Source organism: Spermophilus citellus (genome assembly GCF_964194105.1).
Source record: "Spermophilus citellus genome assembly, chromosome: 7".
Lineage (NCBI taxonomy): Eukaryota > Metazoa > Chordata > Mammalia > Rodentia > Sciuridae > Spermophilus > Spermophilus citellus.
The window spans coordinates 31,570,237-31,589,267 of NC_138188.1; the positions used below are offsets into that span (position 1 = coordinate 31,570,237).

The 19,031-nt window shown below is 44.6% G+C and overlaps 1 protein-coding gene across 1 annotated transcript in view; it reads left to right on the forward strand.

Moving 5' to 3' along the window:
• LOC308652828 (inhibitor of carbonic anhydrase-like) overlaps positions 1 to 14,656 on the forward strand; it is a 40,114-nt gene extending 25,458 nt beyond the window's left edge. Inside the window, exons 10-17 of the mRNA XM_081300895.1 lie at positions 600 to 690; positions 1,446 to 1,502; positions 4,165 to 4,320; positions 8,167 to 8,308; positions 11,373 to 11,437; positions 11,828 to 12,012; positions 13,293 to 13,479; positions 14,469 to 14,656. Coding sequence (XP_081157021.1) covers positions 600 to 690; positions 1,446 to 1,502; positions 4,165 to 4,320; positions 8,167 to 8,308; positions 11,373 to 11,437; positions 11,828 to 12,012; positions 13,293 to 13,479; positions 14,469 to 14,503 — 918 coding nt within the window. The 3' untranslated portion in view covers positions 14,504 to 14,656. The remainder of the gene's footprint in view (positions 1 to 599; positions 691 to 1,445; positions 1,503 to 4,164; positions 4,321 to 8,166; positions 8,309 to 11,372; positions 11,438 to 11,827; positions 12,013 to 13,292; positions 13,480 to 14,468) is intronic.
• The last annotated feature ends 4,375 nt before the right edge of the window (positions 14,657 to 19,031 follow it).

Genomic DNA, 19,031 nt, shown 5'->3' on the forward strand with positions numbered 1-19,031 from the left:
TGAGCTTTTGGGGGACACCACACGTCCAAACCGTAACAATGACCTTATTTATGACTATAAGTATACATTTTTTGCTCTGTGTTTAGACATTTTAATTAAAATAATAAGTTGATTATTAATTAATTATTTAGAGTAATTAGTTTTTTATTGAGAACCTTTGTTGTGCCAGGGTTGTGAGTACAGTGCTAATGGGATTATGTGAACAGATTTGAATTTCATTATTGGAAGGAAATCATGCTCCATAGAAACATGCACACAGTCCCTGAGTCTGGCCACGTGGACTGATGAATTGACGATGATCACAGTGAGGTGAGGGCATGTCCAGGACTTGGCATGGGTCTCCTAGGAGCACCTGGGTCTCCTGGGAGGACAGAGATGTCCAGAGAGCATGGCCTGGCTTGGGCATTCATTCTAGGATCAATGGGCCAAAGGCATGTCCAATTTCTAAAGCCCACATATGTGGCAGAAGTATGGGTGATCCATGATCTGGTCCATCACAAGGACATGTGATGTGAAGCCAATGAGATGAAGCCCTCTGAGGGTCAGTGGGAAGGAGACAGTCTTGCTGTAGCATCATTGATTTGTTTTCTTAACTTCAGAAAGGAGACGCTGATGCCATGAGCTTGGATGGAGGATTTGTCTACATAGCAGGCCACTGTGGCCTGGTGCCTGTCCTGGCAGAGAATTACGGTAAGTGAAGGGGTGCACTTTTCTGTTTTCTACTCCCCGGGCATGGATATAAAAAGATGAAGAAGGAATGTAGTTCAGAGACAAGATAACAGTAGTTGTTGTTGAAGTATAGCTAGTAGATAAAACACCCCTCCCCAAAGTCAGAACCCTGGAAGATACAGATGCAGGACTTGAAAGGTCAAGAAAGACCTTGAAATAGTCCCTTTGTGGCTGAGAGAGCAGCATTGGAGGATGCAGTGCAGAGTCTGCCCAGGGCCGACGAATCGCCCCTGTGTTAGAGCTGTCTGCTAACTCAGGAGATGACAGGGGACTGCACACAGCTAATGCAAAGGGGTCTTTGCCGAGATCTGCAGTGGTCTCTGCCTCTCCTCCCCCTCAGTGCATCTCATTTTCTTTCTTTTGTACCCTCCTGAGTATGGAGGAGATTATGGGATGGAACCTAATGTTCAGATGGCAAAGAGCAGGGAGAGAGGAGATTAAAGGGGCTTGCAGAACCTTGGCTAGTTGACAACCAATGACAGAGTGCTTAGTTAGTGCTTTTCGTTTTATTCTTGCCACATGCATGTTGCAGAGGATATGTGTGGTCCAGGATCTGGTCCATCACGATGTGAGGTTGATGAGATGAAGCCCCCTGAGGGTCAGTGGGAAGGGGGATAGTCTTGCCTTGTTGTACCATCAAAGCTCCTAACTTCAGGTGGAGTACTGTGAAGGAGTTTAGTGCCCCTGACTATGACTGTTCCTCTTTTTCTTTGTAGAACCCAAACAGGGCAGTGAGCGGCTTGGGTCAAAGTGTGTGAATGCCCCCTTGGAGGGTGAGTGGGATAAGAGATGCTGGGACTCAGAAGTGGAGACCTGCTGTTGGGAGACACAAGGGATTATTATCAGATTTTTTTTCTTTTAATTTTTTTTTATTGGTTGTTCAAAACATTACAAAGCTCTTGACATATCATATTTCATACATTTGATTCAAGTGGGTTATGAACTCCCATTTTTACCCTGTATACAGATTGCAGAATCACATCGGTTACACATCCACGTTTTTACATACTGCCGTACTAGTGTCTGTTGTATTCTGTATTATTAGATTTGGGGAAGAAAAAGGAGCAGCAGCCGCCGCAGTTCATTGTTAGCGTGTAAAGCTGGCTTGGCCTCTGTCCCCAGCAGCACTGCTGCACATGTAGGGTGGAACCTACCCTTGCCATTCTACTGGACATATGCTCCCATTAGTGCATTGGACCCTCCTCACCAGCCCTCCAGGGTGGATTTCCCTGTCACCATTTTACTGAGGAGAAATTCAGGCTTCTAGAGGCTAAGTGGCTGAGGTCATTTAGGAAGTGACTGGCACCCTGGCCTTGTGTCTGCCGTGCTGACTGTGACTTTTCCATGCTGGAGTAGGTGGAGATCTGATCTACAGCACCCAGAAAAGGAGTGTGCATGTGTGGTTGTTTTGGTGTTGAGCCACACTATTTTCTAATTCTGAAGATATAGGATTTTTTTTTTTTTGGTACCAGGGTTTGAACTCAGGGGTGCTTAACCACTAAGCCACATCCCCGACTCTTTTTATTTTTTATTTTAAGACAGGGTCTCACTGAGTTGCTTAGAGCCTCACCAAGTTGCTGAGGCTGGCCTTGAACTCGAGATCCTCTTGCCTCAGCCTCCTGAGCTGCTGGGATTACAGGTGTGCGCTACCGAGGTCGGCCAAGATTTATGATTCCAATTTAGCCAGTTCCATTTCATAGTCAGGCCTTACTCAACAGGCACAATTCAATTATATAATATTTGGACAGGAATATTGAAATATTAACCCATTTTGTTCCATTGTACCAGATGTTGAACACCTATAAAAACTTAAATATAATATAAAATAATAATATTAATTGATATCATAATATACATAAGCTTCAGATTATTATTTCCAATTCTATTTTAATGCACCCATGCCAATTTTGTTGAAAAATTCATAGAATTGAGAACTTGGGACTTAATGATAATTTTCTAGGGCCAGGAATAAGACAAGACTGCCCAGTCCCACCAAAGATAGTCAGCATTGTTTTGGAAGTGAATACAGTAAGATAAGAAATTAAGAAAGAAGTTATTAAAGTTCTTTCTTATGAACTGCAGTTAAACAGACATACTTAAGTGCACTCTCATAGGTACAAAGAGTTATATAAATAAGTGGCTTGTGATGAGGCAAAATGGGTCTCAATGTAAATGCCCATTAGTAGGGGGACTATAACACGATAAATCCAGGTAAGAGGCCATACCTTAGATTCCACCAACAGAATGAGATAGCTGTGTCTATTTCTGTTGAATCAAAAAGGTGTTCACAATATACTACTGAGGAGGAATAAAGCAACTTGCAGAAAAGAATACATAGCAGGATTCCATTGCAACAGTAGGGTGCATGTGCAATACACGCGGGTAGTCTGGGTGTGGTAGTTTTTGTATCTTTGGCCCAGGACCTAATAATGATAGGTATTGGGAGGGTCTCTGCTAGAGTAAGACGAGGAGTTCAAGGTGTTCCCATCTCCTAAGGGGAGCAGCAGGCAGAGGCTAGCAGCAACACCTCTAGAATGCATTTTCAGAGTGTGCTGGAGTATTAAATTGTATGTCAGCACTCCCTATATACACCCCCCCCCAATTTACAATGATTATACTGAAATCCATTTCTAAATACATATACTTACATGTATATATACATATATTATAAATATGTAATGTAGGTATGTGCATAAGCATATATATAAAATTTTTTTCCCTTGAGCAAACTTGCTCAGAAAACTTGGATCTTCTCTGAGAAGGTCTGGCTCTTGGCTTGAAAGGACAGACATCAGTGAGAAATCAGTGAAGGAGTTAAGCACTATTTTAAGCAGGCAGGAATTTAATATGGGGATTTCAGTGTTAGTAAAAAGTAGGCCCTAGGTTCCTGGAATGACTCCCACCCAGAACAAATGGAACTGACTCTCTAGGACAGCTCCCACATCCAAGACCTCCCCAAGTTCAGTGATTTTACCACATGCCCTATAGCCATGAGCTGGGATGGAGACGAGAACCCACACTGCTGTTGCTCCTGCAGTTGCTGTAACAGCCTCTGCTCTATTAGTGTGGAGAAGGGAGAGATGGACAGAAAGACCCCACACTTCCCGACTTTGTTTCCTAGGAGAAAGAGTTGAAAGGGAAGGCAGAGGACCCCTGGGTCACTTCCACTCTCCCAATGTCACACATTCTGATTTCTGCTAAGGATTTAACTGCAAGAAAACATTGAAAGTGTTGTTTTCACATCCACAGCCAAGGGGGGGGGGGATGGAATGGAGATGGAGAATGTCCAGCTCACGTTGGACACCATGTGGAGATGCCATTCAGTGGCTTGGTGAAGAGGGCTGGTCAGATCTCACTTATGTCCTCCATCCTCCTCCATCCTCCCAACCTCCCTCCCCCCAAAAATAAGTTGCATGTTGGTATCTCCCCTGCAAGGTTATTACGTCGTGGTCGTGGTGAAGAAATCCGATGCTGATGTCACCTGGGACACACTGCGAGGCAAGAAGTCCTGCCACACTGCGGTGGGCACTTCCGCAGGCTGGAACGTCCCCATGGGTTTAATACACAACCAAACCGGGTCCTGTAAATTTGGTGAGTGTGTTCTGGAGGTCTTCCATGTTGGGTCTGTGCCTGGGGAGAAATTCCACTGGATGAATGGCAAGGAATTCCTTAAGTGGAGGTGGGGTTGCCAGACACTGAGAGTGCCCCTTTCTCCTCACCTGCTTGGCCCCAAAGGCAGCTCTCAGGGAAGTAGCTCTATTCCTGAAGTCTCACAAATTGCTCAGGAAACAAGCAAAACAAGAGTGGGGTGAGGGGGTGTGTGTGTGTGATTTTTTCACATGAAATCCAAATTGTGTTGCTTTCTTAATTGCAAAATGTCCACCAGTAAGTCCTTGGGGACTGTGTCTTTCACGTTCATCTCGCTTAGATTCTCACACGAGTCTTTTCAGCTTATTTTTGCCAGAACCTAAACAGCTCCTGCTCCTCTGCATTCCCCACCTATCTGACAAATCCCAGGCCTGCAGAACCCCTGCAGCATGACTTGCTATCCGGGCAGCTGACATATCTGGAGAATATCACCTGTCACAGGGCAACAGAGCAGTTCATGTTACTGCAAATGCTCCAGCCGACACTCATAAGCTCCCTCGGATTCTCTGCTCCACACTTTGTTACCCCAGTGGTCTAATGATTCACACACCTCAAACCCTCACCCATCTGCCAATCTTTCTCAGCCGATGTTGATTGGGCACCTACAGGAGATGCTTGAAGCCATTAGAAAGGTTCCCCTTCAGCTTCCCACTGCTGAAGCTAGGGGTTCCTCCTCTCTCCAGCCAGTCCCTCTGCCTGCACCTGGGTGTTGGTCACCCTACCGGCTTCCCCTCCAGAGTCTCAGACCCCCTGTTTTTACTCTTTCCTCTGGTATGTGCAATGATTTCTTTCAACAGGTCAACACACCCAATGCCTTCCATCTTTAAAACTCACCCTCTCCTCCCAATAATCTCCTCAGCTCCTGATTTTTCTTCCCCTTCCCTTTACTCCCAGGCATCTTCAAAGCATTGTCTGAACTACCCACTGCCCACCTGCTCCTCAGCAACCCGCTGTCTGGCTCGGCAGCATATTCCACCAGTGCCCTCCACGTTGTTCTCCTGGAAGGGTGTGCCCAGTTCCTTCCTCTTGACCTCTCAGCACCATTTCCTCAAGTCCCCTTCAAACATTATTTCCTGGATTTTGTGGAAAAAAACACAGTCTTGGTTTTTCTCCTACCCCTACAAGATCCCCCTTTCCCAACAAATTTAAGAAATATTTGAGATGCATAAAGCAACTCTTTCCTCCAACCCCCAAGTGCTCACATCCACCCGTGTGGTTCCATTAGCATGAAAAGGAGTGCCACAAACAAAGCTAGGCATGTGCTAAGCACAAGGTCCACGTTGGCTGCTGTTGTTATAGATAGAGAACTCTCGGGTCCTTCTCCCCAGCACACATCTCTCCAGACGTGTATATATTGGTCTGTTTGACAGATCTAGTCAGATATTTGAAAAGCACAATCACCCCATCCTGTCTAAAATGGAATGTGTCATCTCTGCTGAGCCTGGCTTTGTCCCAGAAGTGCCTAGGGTAATAGAGGACCCACAGTCCATCCACTTACCTGGCTGGAAACCTAGCTGCCACCCTCCACATACCCGTCCCTCACCAGCATGACCGTTTCTCCTCCTGCCACCCATTCCCAACCCCTTTGCTCTGTGTTAGTCCACACTGCCCTCATCAACCCTGGCCTCCTGCCCTGGGTCCCAGCTACCCCTCTGCCAGGCCTATCTTTGCACAATGCCTATTGGACTGCATCCTGCCTACTACCCCTGGCCCAGCATTGCTCCAAACCCATCAGAGGCTCCCCTTTCTCTAGGGATGAAGAACACAGCTACACAGTGATGTCAAAGTTTCCCTGGGCTCTGCCTTGCTTGCTCCCCACCCTGCTTAACGTGGGGGTCCAGCCATGTGACCTCCAGGAAGCTCTCTGTGCCCTTCCCTCCACTGCACCTCAAGACAGCCTTTTGCTGGTGCTGGCCCCCTGGTCTGGAGGCTCCTCTTGGCTGCTTACTTGGGGACCACCTCCTCACTCTCTATCTCCCACCCCTCCTCCCAGCTCCGTAGCCTCATAGAACCACATTCCTTTTCCTGAGCATGGGGGTGGGGGGCATGGATTCACTGCTGTGGTTACTTGACTTCTGGCTGTTGCCCCCCAGGCTTAAGGTTCCTGAAAGGGCAGGGCCCAGGCTAATTTCCTTATGGATGAGCCCCCAGAATGGAGTGCTGGCCTTGGTGGCCGTGCCTTCCTGACTTGGAGTCTCAAGGGCAAACCTTGAGGGCAGCAGAGAACAGCAGGTTCAATGAGCCGGGACTTCCACTTTCCCCTCTCAGAGGGCTAAGATCTGTGTCGGTCCCTTGACACCACTACTCTGTACCAGGACAGGTGGACTTCTGGGCTCACAGACCCCAATCCATCTGGAGTTGGTTTCCCTTTACTTCGTTCCAACTGGAACTTCTTTTTATATTTTATTCTATGAAATTCTTCTTTTTAGATATATATGACAGTAGAGTGTATTTTGGTGTATTATACATACATGCAGCATAACTTTCCATTCTTGTGGGTGTACGTGATGTGGAGTTACACTGGTCATGTATTCATATAGGAACATAGGAAAGTTATGTCCAGTTTATTCTACTGTCTTCCTAATCCCACCCTCTACCTTTCCTTCATTTCCTTTCCCCTTTAGCTAACCCTATAAACTTTTATTCTTCCCTTCCTCATTTATTGTGAGTTAGCATGCCCGTATCAGAGAGAACATTCAGCCTTTGGTTTTTAGGATTGGCTTATTTCACTTAGCATGATAGTCTCTAGTTCCATCCATTTACTGGCAAAAACCATAATTTCATTCTTTTTATGACTGAATAATATTCCACTGTAAATATATACCACATTTCCTTTATCCATTTGACCATTGAAGGGCACCTAGTTTGGTTCCATCACTTAGCTGTTGTGAATTGAGTCACTATAAACATTGATATGGCTGCATTACTGTATTATGCTGATTTTGACTCCTTTGAGTATATATTAAGGGGTGGGATAACTGAGTCAAATGGTGGTCTCATTCCTAGTTTTCTGAGGAATTTCCATTCCACTTTGCAGAATGGTTGTACCAATTTGCAGTCCCACCAACAATATATGAGTGTACCTTTCCCCCCACATCCTCACCAACAGTTATTGTTACCTGTATTCTTGATAATTGCCATTCTGACTGGAGTGAGATGGAATCTCACTGTAGTTCTAATTTGCATTTCCCTAATTGCTAGAGATGTTGAACATTTTTCCAAATACTTGTTGACTGATTGTATTTCTTCTTCTGTGAAGTGCCTGTTTAGTTCTTTTGCCTATTTATTGATTGGGTTATTTACTTCTTGGGTGTTAAGTTTTTTGAGTTCTTTTTAAATTCTGGAGATTAACACTCTATCTAAGGTGCAGGTGGCAAAGATTTTCTCCCGTTCCGTGGGCTCTCTCTTCATGTCTTGACTGTTTCCTTTGCTGTGAAGAAGCTTTTTAGTTTGATACCATCCCATTTATTGATTTTCGATTTTATGTCTTGCACTTTAGGAGTCCTATTGAGGAATTTGGCTCCTAAGCCGACACAATAGAGAGTTGGCACCTCTTCTGGTAGGTGCATGGTCTCCGGTCTCAGGTCCTTGATCCACTTTGAGTTTTGTGCAGGGATGAGAGATAGGAGTTCAGTTTCATTTTGCTACATATGGATTTTGATTCTTGATCTTCAAAATAGGTCACCAAATAATTCTATCCCTTTGCACAGAATTTTTAGAGAAAAAAAAAAAAAACTCCGAGGCCTTCCTTCTATCATGGGAAGAGCTGACTCTGGCTGTCCTTTGCAGATGAGTTCTTCAGTCGCAGCTGTGCCCCTGGGTCTGATCCAGATTCCCACCTCTGTGCTCTGTGTGGTGGCAGCAGCCATCCAGCCCACATGTGTGCTCCCAACAGCCACGAGAAGTACCACGGCTCCAGCGGGGCGCTCAGGCAAGGACTACCGGGGCACCGCCCTTCCCTTTGCACTAACCCCAGTCTCTCACCCTCTCCATTTCCCCAGGATCTGGGTGTTGATTTAGAAGGATCCATAATGAGAAAACACACTACTGCAGTTCCTAGTGGCCCCAAAGACTGAAGTCCAGTCCAGTTCTAGAGCACTCTCCTGCAGGCCCAGGTGGCTTAGGGCACCTCAAGACCCTGGGGATGGGTGAGAGTGATGACTGCAGAGCCACCATCCTGATTTTCCTATTGCCCCTTTCTTCTGTGTGATTGATTGTAGACAAGTCATGGAATCTGTCAGAGACTCAGTTTAAAATCACAGGAGGGACACCAGTCACCTTGCTTCTTACGCCTGGCTGATGAGTATCTTTTAAAAACAGATATTCCTGGGCTCTTCCACCCATTCAAGAAATACTTATTGAGCAGCTAATATATGGTAGATGCTGTTCTAAGTAGAGGAGTTATACTAGCCAGTTAGACACACATGGTCCTGTCCCTGTCCCTTTCCACCCACTCCTAGTCCCACATGAAGAGTAGGGCAATAAACACAAAAATAAAGGATAAGACTCTTTCCAACTGTAAGTGCTGCCAAGGAACCAAGGGAGGGGGGATTCATTAGTCAGCTTTCCATCACTGTAACAAAATGACTGAGATAATTAGCTTACATGGAGAAAAGGTTTGTCTTGAGTCGTGGTTTTAGAGATTCCAGTCCATGACTGTGTGGACTCAATGCTTTTAGGCCTGTAATGAGGTAGCACATCATGGTGGGAGCACATTGTGGAACAAAACCCTTTACCTCATGGATAGGAGGCAAAGAAAGAGGGAGGGGTTGAGGTCCATCAATCCTCTTCAAGGGCACCCCTCCCCCAATAACCTAAGGACCTCCCACAAGGTCCCACCTCCTCAAAGGACCACCGCCTTCCAATATTGTCACCATAGGGACTTGGCTTTAACACATGGCCCTCTTGGGGACAGTCAACATCCAAACTATTACAGGGTGATGTTGCAGTCATCAGGGACTATTTTATTTTATTTTTTGGTACCGAGGATTGAACCCAAAGCTGCTTAACTACTGAGCCACACCCCCAGCCCTTTTTATTTTTTACTTTGAGACAGGGTCTCTTAAGTTCTTGCAGCCTTGCTAAGTTGCTGAGGCTGGCTTTGAACTTGTGATCCTCTTGCCTCAGCCCCCTGAGCCATTGGGATTACAGGTATGAGCCACTGCCTCTGGCCAGGAGTAATTTTAGAAAAGGTGGCCATGACAGGAAGTCTTTGTAAGTAGAGGGTCTAGGTGAGATGAAAACTAAATAATGAGAGGGAATCAGGCCTGGGAAAATCTGGAGGAAGAGTAATACAGGAAGAAGGGTCAGCAAAGACCAGGGCATGAGGGTGGGATGGATCTTGCTGGGTTGAGGTCAGCAAAGAAGGTTTGTGGGTTCAAGTGTGGAGAGAGAGGGGTCTGGCATGTGACCTGTAGAGCAGCAGGTGCTGGCCATGACTCAGAGCCCTACAGGCCTCAATGAGGAGGTAGATTTTTTTAATTTGTTCTAATTAGTTGTACATGGCAGCAGAATGCATTTTGACTCATTATACACAAATGGAGCACCACTTTTCATTTCTCTGTACACAGTGCAGAGAGTCACACCATTTGTGCAATCATACATGTACATAGGGTAATAATGTCCGTCTCATTCTACCATCTTTCCCATCCCCAAACCCCCTCCCCTCCCCTCTCTCCCCTCTGCCCAATCCAAAGTTCCTCCATTCTTCCCTATCTGTAACCCCCGCCTGCCCAGTTATGGATCAGCATCAGCATTTGAGAGAAAACATTTGGCCTGTGGTTTTGGGGGATTGGCTTATTTCACTTAGCATGAGGGCTTGTGAAAGCAGATTCCAGGACCCCACTTCCTGAGTTTGTCATCCAGGTCTGGGTAAGGCCAGGCTTGCATTTCTCACAGATTTCCAGCCATGCTGATGCTGCTGGTCCCTAGCCTACAACTTTGAGGACCATTGGTCTGGCGTAGGGAAGGAACATCTAGGAGAAGTTAATGAGCAGGAAGGCCTTTCTGTCTGCCTCGCCCTGGGGTGTAGACACACCCAAGACAGGTGATCATGCCCGTTCAGGACTGTGATTCTCTGAAGGGGTCATGAAGGAAAGAAATGGGGTGAGGGAATTCAGCAAATGTGAATGGGAGTAATGGACACCCCCACCCCCTGCCAAATTTAGGTATAGAGGCACCCAAAGACAGGAGCGAGAGGTGCTCCTGACGACTAATAGCCATTGCCAACTGACCGGATATCGTAAGGCTGATTTTTGATGTGTTCAACATTTCATATTAAAGAATGTACCTTGAAATAGAATTAAGGGTGAACAAATATCTAGAGAAGCACATCTGTTCTTGTGGATCCTGAGTAGATGTAAGTGTGATCAAAACTCCTTCAAAGCCACGTCCTCCGCTCTGATTGTAATAGCTGATGCTGAAAGTTGTGGTTCACCCAGAGAGTCATGGATTGCCGCAGTCCGGCTGCAGCAAAATAACCGGGGGAGGGGTGACGAGGAACTTGTGAAGGTTGATGCAGCAGGAGTGGGAGCCGTTTATTGTAGGACCGGAGGGGTATTTATACATTCCACACAGCTTATCTCTAATTAGCATAAACTAGATACAGCAGTCAACCAATAAGGAATCTCCACACTTAATGGCTCACTGGCGTTACTTCACAAACGACTCCCTCTGGCAAAATGCCAGGCTCCATCCTGACTTGTTTACAGACTCTAACAATGGATATCCCTGTTAATAGGAGAAAACAAGCATTCCCTCTGGAGAAACTGGTCTGTATTTAGAATGAGGACCTGCACGATGGTTATGCATAACCGAAACTCTATAGACAGTTCCGTTTTTCTGTTACATCCCCTAATCTAATGCCCAGGGATGGTGTGGGTGTTATGGTTGCTTGTGAGGAAGTGTGTGCGTGTGGACAGGGACTGTGACTCCCTCTCTGTGTCACCCTTCCACTACTATTGACCCTCCTCACTGACACAGCCTTCCATGTGCAGGTGTCTGGTTGAGAAGGGAGATGTGGCCTTTGTGAGGCACTCCACTGTCCTCCGGAACACTGACGGTATGTGCCTTTTCCCACCTGAGAAAGATCTGAGTCTCTTGTGTGGAATCACCACCCAGCAGGGCAACCTTATCAGACTCCAGTGACTTCGGTCCTAACGTTTTAAATTTAGGGAATGAGACAGTTCTTCATGTCAGACCTGCTGGGGTCAGTTATCACTCAGGTCTTGAATCCAATACGCAGGCCTGTTTTCAGAGATCTTTGCCTTTAATAGGACTGAAAAAGCATCACCCAAAATGTTCTGAATTGTGAGTTTGTCCCTTTAGTTTTATTTTTGAGAGCTTTCTTACTTTGTGACTCTCCCAGGCACTGGTGGTCACTCCCATTGTCCCAGGGAGGGCATCTTGACCAAAACCATCAGCTGTGGCTGACCCACTTTTCTCCCCTCAGGAAAGAACACTGAGGCATGGGCTAAGAATCTGAAGCAGAAAGACTTTGAGTTGCTGTGTCCTGATGGCACCAGGAAGCCTGTGACCGAGGCCCACAGCTGCCATCTGGCTACAGTGCCAAATCATGCTGTAGTCTCAAGGAAAGATAAGGCAGATTTCGTCCGGAGAATACTCTTCAACCAACAGGTATGGCTATCCAGGGCCCCCTCTCTCTCCTTTTTGACTGAGTGCTCTGAATTTGCTTGTGGAGGTGCACAGATGCACCCAGCCCAGCCTCACCCTTTCTCCCTGGGCAGTGGGACCTGAGTCTCCCAGCCCTGCCTCTGATTACAACTGTTGACCATACTCACTTGCTCTGGGGCCATCTAGGATATCCAAGTAGAGTGGGAAAACCTCAGACAAGGGGCACCTGAGTGTCTGCCTAAGACTCACTTGACTTGGAGCAGATTTATGGCACCTGGGGAGTTAACCCTTTCTCTCTTCTTCTGTTGCAGAAATAAGGGAGTTGGCTCAGAGCCCTTCACGCAAGGCTGAGATAAATGTAGGAAAGGCAGAATGGAGATTAATCAAGCTGACTCGTGGGTGGATCTAAAGGTGTTTCCTAAACCTGGGCAGGCTGGCCAGGGCTTCATGACCATTAAAAAGCCAACATTCAGATACCTTATGATGGCTACAGGGAGCCAGCAAGAGCTGATCTTATGGAGTAGCAGCCTGCCTAAACCAAGTGATCTCTTACAGAAAACCCAAAGCTTCCTCTGTCTTTTGCGCTAGCGGACCCCATTCTTGGATGTTCCCCAAATGAGAAATCTGTGTCTTAGCATATACCACCCACACATCCCAGTTAAAAGATAACAATCCAGGAAAAGCTGTTAAAATAAGAGGTCCTGGGTTGTGGGCTTTCAAAAGGAAAAGTCCTACATAGGACAAGCTGTTACCTTGATCACAGAGGAAATGGACAGAGATAGAGAGGAGAGAGGAACAAAGGGATAGAAATGATTGGGTACCAGGGACAGACCCAGAGAAGAGAAGAGGTAAGGCAGCCAGGAGTCCAGGCAGCAGAAAGACATGCAAGTATGATCCAGAAAGTTGGAAACATCTCATGGTGGTTAGCCAGATAGTAATATGGTGGAAAACTTGAAATTCTTTCTATTTACCAGTTGCTTTACATACATCATCTATTTGGTGTTATCACCTTCATCTGGAAATGAGTGAACAGATTCACTGAGCTCAGTGGAACTAAGTCAGCATGAAAAAGACAGCAGGGATTTGAACCCAGAGACGCTGTCTGCTGCCATTTTACTGCAGTACCACCCCGCCCCTCCCCCCACAAACTGTTGCCTTATCTCAAGTTTCCCAGGGGCTGGAGTTGAGCAGTCCAACCGACAGAGGTCTTCTGAGGCAGAACATAACCTCTGTGCTTCCTATGGCCCATGGTCCCTCTCTGTTTGTTTGTATGTCTGACCCAGGAGCTCTTTGGAAGAAATGGATTTGAATATATGATGTTCCAGCTGTTTGAATCTTCCACCAAGGACCTGCTGTTCAGTGATGACACAGAATGTCTGGCTAACCTTCAGAACAAAACAACTTTTGAAAAATTCTTAGGGCCAGAATATCTTGTGGCTATGGCTAACTTGAAACCATGCTTAACCTCTGGTAAGTAGCATAGAACACCAAGGAGAAATTTCCTGGAGCTCAAGGTAAAGATGTTTGTATTAAAGACAAGTGTGTACCAGGCCCTGGGCTGGTATTGACAGGAGTACTAAGACCTGGAGGGCTGTTCCCTGCCCTGCAGGAGGATTCAGAATCAGTGAGGAGGAGACTCAATTAGGCAACAGTAAGAGACACCCTCCGAAAAAGGCTGAGTTGTTAGAAGGAGAAAAAAATTGCAGTAGAATTTGAGATCACTTGGGAGTTGAACTTATTTCCATGTGTATTTCTGTATTTTGGTCATAAAGTGAGAAGAATGTGTGAGCACTTCAGTGCAGGGAGAGATCTTGGGAAAGGACATGTACTGTATGCAATACCCACAGAGGACAAAGTTTCAGTGGTTTTAAGTAAAATGTGTAAATAATATTAATAGAAACAGTTAAAGCATAGTTCTGTTGTAGGCCCTTTCTAGCTATCCTTGTTTTTTAGATAGCCTCATAAAGAAATAAATTGGGGAAGTAAAACTAGAGCTGGAATAAACAAACTGCTGAGAGTTTGCCTGGATTTTTGCTGAGTTATATCATGTGTTAGAGACAATGAGAGCACGAAAAAAGGAAAATGCACAGAGAAGGCGTTTGAGCCTATTTAAAACAAATCTTTATTAAGCTGCTCATGGCAGCACCTGCCTGTAATCCCAGCAACTGGGAAGGCTGAGGCAGGAGGATCACAAGTCCAAGGCCAGCTTCAAACTTAGCAAGGCTCTAAGCGACTTAGCAATACCCTGTCTCAAAATAAAATATCAGAAAGGGCTGGGGATGTGGCTCAGTGGTTAAGTACCCCTGGGTTCAATCCCTGGTACAAAACAAACAAAAACCCAAAAAAATGAAACCACAAAACTTTATAACTATGACTTATTTTTAGAAAATAGCAGCAGGACTGTGTTTAGTAAGCATCGGCAGCGCCTGACAGTCTTTCTCTTTTGTTATGCTTTACAGAACTTCTGGAAGCCTGCACATTCCACAGGAAGTAAAAACTGCTCAGGTGGGCAACCACATGGATGCTGGGAGCCTCAAATGTGGTGGGGTGTCACGAAAGCAAAAGGTGTGACTTATGCAGTCAAGGGGGAGAAATAAAGAATGTCCACACATGTGAGTATGTAACAGAAGTGATTCTGCAATCTGTATTTGGGGTAAAAATGGGAGTTCAAAACCCAATTGAGTCTAATGTATGAAAGATGATATATCATGAGCTCTGTAATGTTTTGAATAATCAATAAAAAAAAGAATGTCCACGCACCTCTGCCTTTGTCAATGCTTTATTCACTCAAATTACTTAATAAAATTTCACTCTATAGGTTCTTAATCAAGAAAATGACAATCCTTAATGCTAGGCACTGCAGTAGACATCATCAATTCACAGCAAACAATTCTAGATTAATTCTAAGCATTCCGAACACACTGTATCATGACAGGCTCATGACAGACTCTGCATGCTAAGTTCAAGTGTCAGATCAAAAGCTCCAGCCTTAGGCTTTAAGTCCAGCAGATGCCCACTTACTCAGACTTCGGTGATCAGGTCCAGAACCAAGGCCGGCTTCTCCTGGGGTGGAGCTGACGGCCAGTTGAGGAGAGGATCCTAGGGAGAAGTTGCTGCTCTCACCAGGGTCAAGATGTAGCTGTCGAGTTTGGGAGTAGTGAGGAAAATGCAGAGGATCAGCAAAGATGAGAAGAGTTGAGATGTCAGTCCGGGTCCTCATCAGGCTCTCTAGAGTGAAGGCATCAGTGTTGGCTGGCTGAATGTCTGTTCATTTGCTCCTTCATTTATACTAAATTTGGGGGCTTTTGACCCCACCCCTTTCAATCCCCATCAGCTGCCACCGGGTTTCTTAGTGACATCATTTGCCCTAGGATTAAAGCTTCTGGTCTCATGGTCCCCACCCTGATTTTCTTGCCTTTCCCCCTTATGGGGTGAGGACAACATGCCAGAGACTTCACTCTGAGTTTGTCAGGGTGGGGAGAAGTGACTTGTTTGTGCCTTAGGGCCAAACTGGAGGGCTCCGTTAGGTGTGCCTGGTGAGACTGCAGGTTTCAAACTGGAGTTTTAAAATGGAGTTGCTTAGGCTCAGGCCTAAGGCCATCCTTACATGGGGCTCGTTCTCATTTGTCTCCGTGTGGACCTATGCCAATATCAGTGATCTTTACAATTTCTTGCTATAGCTGAATTATAACTGCAAAAAATTATGTCTTTTCAGAACAATTCACTGAAAGTTCTCAGTTTTTTTTTTTTTTTTAAACAACTATTTCAGGCTGGGGATCTAGTTCAGTTGCATGTATAAAGCTCTGGGTTCAAACTCCAGTGCCACAAAAAAAAAAAAAAAAAAAAAAAGCCAACAATTTCTTTATATTAAAATTGTGCTCTGAATTTAATATCTATTACATTGTACCTTTCCTTTTTAGAATTCTACAAGATTTGCTGGACTTCCCACCCTATACTCTGATTATTTTATACAAGTTAAGTCATTCAAATATAATCCAAGCAACAAATCTGCCCCAAGAGTCTGCAAGGCAATTATAAGAGTGCAGAAAGATGTCACAAAAAGTGTGTGAAGGAGCTGTGGCTGTGGCTCAGAGATAGAGCACTTTCCTAGCATGTGTGAGGCACTGGGTTTGATCCTCTGTGCTGCATAAAAATAAATAAATAAAATAAAGGTTTTAAGGGGCTGGGGATGTGGCTCAAGCAGTAGCACGCTCACCTGGCATGTGTGCGACCCGGGTTCGATCCTCAGCACCACATACAAAGATGTTGTGTCTGCCGAAAACTAAAATGTAAATAAAATATTTTAAAAAAATAAAATAAAAATAAAGGTTTTAAAAATGAAAGAATTTTTTAAAAAGTGTGTGAAGTGTCAAGGATTTACATAATAACAAGAATGGATAAAGAATGATTTTGCCCATTTAAAAACATTTTAACATTTAAAATTCATAATGTCAACTGGAATCAAACTCTTCACATTTATTGGAAAATATTAAGGCAACTGCAATAAATAAAATCTTAATACTTATTTAGTCCACTTCCTGAATGTGTGATGAGTGACACATGCATAGATCAGCTTCTGACCAGAGAGGTTGTGATACCTGTGGTTACAGTCCCAGCCTGTAGCAGTGCCTCAGGGAATGCTAAATGGGAACCTAGTTGCACACTATTAAAAATCAGATTTATGAGTGTGAAATTCTGCCTATGAAAGAGTAACCAGTATAGAACGTGCCTTCTTTCCATAAACAACCAAAAACCTGAGAAAAACATGAAACGAATATCAATAGCACTGTAGGACTGGGATTCTTGAAAGAAGGGAAACAGAAGAAATGAGCAGTTGGTGACTCTTCTTTCTGCCAGTAAAAAAAATCTCTAGATTTTGGTACAGGGTGAGGGATCCCACAAATGCCCTCAGAAATGAATTGAGAAAACAGAGACAGAAGCTTGGTGAGTCCAAGGTGCCTAGGATTTGTGGAGCTCCTAGCCAGGATGGATCTTGCAGAGAAACCCTCTAGAGAGCTATACAGGCATGTCCTCAAGTCTTTGGTAAAATACCAGTCTGCGTGTGTATGGACTGAAATTGAAATCCATAAGCTGGGCAAAGAAAAACTGTGACTTAAACTGAATAGGCAGTGCACGGTGGCACATGCCTGTATTCTCTGCTACTCAGGAGGCTGAGACAGGAGGATTGCAAGTTCCCAGGTCAGCCTGGGCAACTTAACAAGACCCTATTTTAAAATACAAGTAAAGAAAATGGGCTAGGGAGGTAGCTTAGTGGTACCTTGCCTAGCATGTACAAGGCTCTGAATTCAATGCCTAGTATTGAAAACAAACAACAAAACAAACAAACAAAAAATTTGAACAGTTCTCAGAGTTCACAAGGCCAGGAATTATCCCAATTTCTACCAACCAGAGTAAAGAGACATCATTGAACATAAAGTCTTCCATGGAAAGGCATGCTTTGACATGGGGCTAAAGTGGTGGTAAAGTCACTCTGAGAAGAGAAGGGCCTGACAGTCCCCAAGAGGTAATTTTAATTGTTGTTACTGGGTATTGAACACAGGGATGCTTTGCCACTGAGCCACATCCACAGCCTTTTATTTAATTATTTATTTATTTATTTTACTTTGAGATAGGGTTTTACTAATTAAATTGCTGAGACTGGCCTTGAACTTATGATCTTCCTACCCTGCTTCAGCCTCCCAAGTCCCTGAGATGACAGGCAGGCATGGACTAGTTGCCTGGTCATTTTTTTTTTCTTATATGCAGCTTGAAATTTTTCTTTCTTTGACTTTGATAGCCATGTTTGCCCCAAATACCATGAAGCACCTCAGAAGCTTATTTTGGCTGTGGTACCTTTGATCTCAGGTCCTTTCCAGATGACTCTGGCTCTGTGCTTCAGACGTCCCACTCCTTCCTACCTGTGGCTAAGCAGAACCTCTGTGGTTAACTGGCAGGACACTGTGCACACGCAAGCCTGCTATTTTGTCTACATAAACCACTTCCTTCTCACCCTTGGTGGGTCAGTGCTTTCCCTTATGCTGCAGCATAAGTCCTAAAAATGCCTGTTTTGGATAGTTTTTATTTATGCTTATTTGTGATTTCTATTCTGAATAGAACAGGCTGAGCTGGTTGCAGACAGAGCTTATAATGCTGAGGGCACCTGAAACTGAGAATTGCTAGCAGTCAGAACTGGTACCATCAAGAGGTGTTAGCCCTGAAAATGTTTAGCAGTCAGAAAACTATCAAGTGCTACTGGGAGGTATAGGAAAAGCAGCTGGGAGAGACCTTTATCTGCTAGAAGAGCAACAGAGAGAGCTGCTAACACTAACCAGAGAGCTAGTCATCCAAACTCAAAGGGAACAAAGGAAGCCACACTTTGCTTTTTTGCAATTTGATTCTGAATGGAGCAAAAGAACCCTCAGCCCACTGGGTAACAACTCTAGAACTTCCTTATCAGCTGAAACTAGTTTTAGAGGATCAAACTGGTTTGCAAGTAACTTAACTGCCTTTCAAAACAAAGCCCAAGATCATGAAAGGAAGACAAATTCTAAATACTCATTAATGCAGCATAAAAAATATCTAGTATCAAGTGAAAAACATACATTGTGTCTAGTATCAAATGGAAACATTATCAGACATGCAAAAGAAGCAGTAAAATGTGACCAAGTCAGAGGCAAAATCAGTCAATACAAGTATACCTAGAAATCACAGAGATTAACAGTTGCTGTAAACATGCCCAAGGATAAAAAGGAAAACATGAATAGGACAGAGAAAAAGGGGCTTTAGGGCTAGAAAGAATCAGTAAAATCTATAGGGCTTTAGAAAGAATAAGTAAAAATCTAGAGTTGCAATATTTGGGGTTTTTTTTGTTTGTTATTTTTTCGAGGAAAGTGATGAACCCATCTTAAGATTGGAAGCCATCTCATCACAAAGTCATGATAAGTTAATTTCTGTTTTACTATAAATTATCGTGATTTCTAAACTTGTTTGGAATTCCTGCCTGTGCCTTGAACTCACCCATG